The 2461-nt window shown below is 43.7% G+C and overlaps 1 protein-coding gene across 1 annotated transcript in view; it reads left to right on the top strand.

The window, feature by feature from the left end:
• The first annotated feature begins 2212 nt into the window (after positions 1 to 2212).
• The window catches only part of LOC144956404 (uncharacterized), a 345-nt gene continuing 96 nt past the window's right edge, over positions 2213 to 2461 (top strand). The window contains exon 1 of the mRNA XM_078886905.1: positions 2213 to 2461. This exon is cut by the window's right edge and continues 96 nt beyond it. Coding sequence (XP_078743031.1) covers positions 2213 to 2461 — 249 coding nt within the window.

Here is a 2461-nt window from a genome sequence, read left to right as displayed (position 1 = left end):
CAAAAAAGGAATTTTTGGAAATGGAGAAAATGGGCATAATTCAAAAATCAAAGAGCCCTTGGGCTTCCCCATTACACATGGTCCCCAAGGCTGATGGCACAATGCGTCCCTGCGGAGATTTTCGTCGACTTAACGATGCTACTATACCAGATCGATATCCTGTCCCACACATTCATGATTTTACAGCAAACTTAGACGGTAAGATCATCTTCTCGAAGATCGACCTTGTCAGAGGATACCACCAAATTCCAGTCGCTCCAGAAGACGTCCCAAAAACGGCAGTGATAACCCCTTTCGGCCTTTGGGAGTTCTTAAGAATGCCATTTGGATTAAAAAATGCAGCACAAGCATTCCAACGTTTAATGGACTCCATTTTACAAGATTTAGACTACGTATTTTGTTATTTTAGACGACATTCTGGTTGCAAGTTCAACTGAGGCAGAACACATGGAACATCTCAAAATCGTATTCGAAAGACTTAGAAACCAAGGCCTCGTTATCCGTCTTGAGAAATGTCTTTTCGGTGTGAGATCTCTTAACTTCCTTGGCCATCACATCTCGCATTCTGGATCTGTCCCAACGGCGACAAAAATTGAGGCTGTTAAACAATTTCCACAACCAAAAACCATCAAGTCACTTCAAGAGTTCCTCGGGATGTTGAATTTTTACCATCGTTTCATTCCGAGACTAGCTGAAATACTTCGACCCCTATATAGTGCTTTGAAAGTCAAAAAACAACGCCAAGCACTTACGTGGACGCAAGAAATGTTGAAAGCCTTTACTGACAGTAAAAATGCACTAAGTAACGCTACAATGTTAGCCCATCCTTGCTTGAACTCACCCCTCGCTTTAACGTCTGACGCCTCCGACCAAGCTGTGGGCGCTGTCCTTGAACAACTTAATCATCAAGGTAATTGGGAACCATTGGCATTTTTCAGCAGGCAGTTACGTAAACCTGAACAGAAATACAGTACCTTTGATAGGGAGTTGCTTGGCATTCACTTAGCCATCCGTCATTTCCGTTTCATCATTGAAGGGAGACAATTCGCTATTTTTACTGACCATAAACCATTAATCCATGCCATGTCCAAATCAACTGAACCATGGTCAGCTCGTCAACAAAGGCACTTATCTGCCATATCCGAGTTCACAACTGACATCCGACACATTTCTGGAAAAAACAACACTGTCGCAGATTGTCTCTCAAGAGCAGTTACAAACTCAGTCTCAATTGGCATCGACTATCAAGCTATGGCGGAATCCCAAGAAAATAGCATTGACATACAGGCTTACAAAACTGCATTAACAAGCCTCAAAATCGTCAAAACATCCGTTGACTCGGGTCCAGAGTTAATTTGTGACATCTCAACTGGCTACCCAAGACCTATCGTTCCTACCGACTTCAGAAGACCGGTTTTCGAAATTATTCATAATATGAGTCATCCTGGAGTTAAGGCCACAGTCAGACTTATCAGCAAGAAGTTTATCTGGCATGGTCTTAAGAAAGAAGTGTCAGCATGGGTTAAGCAATGTCACAACTGCCAATCTTCGAAAATTCAAAAACATATACGAGCACCGTTAGAAACATTCCATGTCCCAGGAAAGCGATTCTCACATATAAACATTGACCTCGTTGGACCATTACCTCAGTCAAGGGGGTTCACCCATCTCCTTACTATAATTGACAGGAACACCCGATGGCCTGAGGCAATACCGTTACAAACCACAACAACAGAAGAATGTGCAAAAGCCCTGATCTCCAATTGGATCTCGCGGTTTGGTATTCCTGTTGATATAACTTCTGACAGGGGCTCACAATTTACATCCACGCTATGGAAACAGATGGCCAGTCAACTTGGTGTGCAGATTCATCACACAACTGCGTATCACCCTCAGTCCAACGGCATGATTGAACGGTTTCACGGTCCTTGAAATCATCCCTCAAAGCTCGTCTAATAACTCCAAATTGGGTGGATGAGCTACCTTGGGTTCTGCTTGGTTTAAGAACTGCACCTAAGGATGATATCGGTCATTCTTCAGCTGAATTAGTATACGGAGAACCTTTAACAATCCCTGGAGAGTTTATACCTGACCATCCTTCAGACTTCCACGCTAAAGACTTTTTGGCAACCTTTCGGCAAAACGTGTCCCTTCATTCACCACGGCCAACACATCATCACGCTATCATCAAACAAATTTACCCAAGAACTTGATGTCAGCGAAATATGTTTACATCCGTGTTGACACCCACCGAGGACCCCTTCAGAAGCCGTATACAGGTCCCTATGTTGTCATAACCCCTGGAGATAAACAATTCCTGATCGATGTTGGTGGCAAAGCAGAACGGATTTCGATCGACCGACTTAAAGCTGCATTTGTCGATTCTACGCAACCAGTTTCCCTTGCCACCCCACCTCGTCGTGGACGCCCACCGAATACGAACAGAAACATACAAAACTCC

This window comes from Berghia stephanieae, chromosome 11 (genome assembly GCF_034508935.2).
Source record: "Berghia stephanieae isolate SIO BIC M18660-M18661 chromosome 11, UCSD_Bste_1.3, whole genome shotgun sequence".
In the NCBI taxonomy this organism is placed as follows: domain Eukaryota; kingdom Metazoa; phylum Mollusca; class Gastropoda; order Nudibranchia; family Aeolidiidae; genus Berghia; species Berghia stephanieae.
Note: the sequence above shows the minus strand (reverse complement) of the source record. Positions and strands in the feature narration are given on the sequence as shown.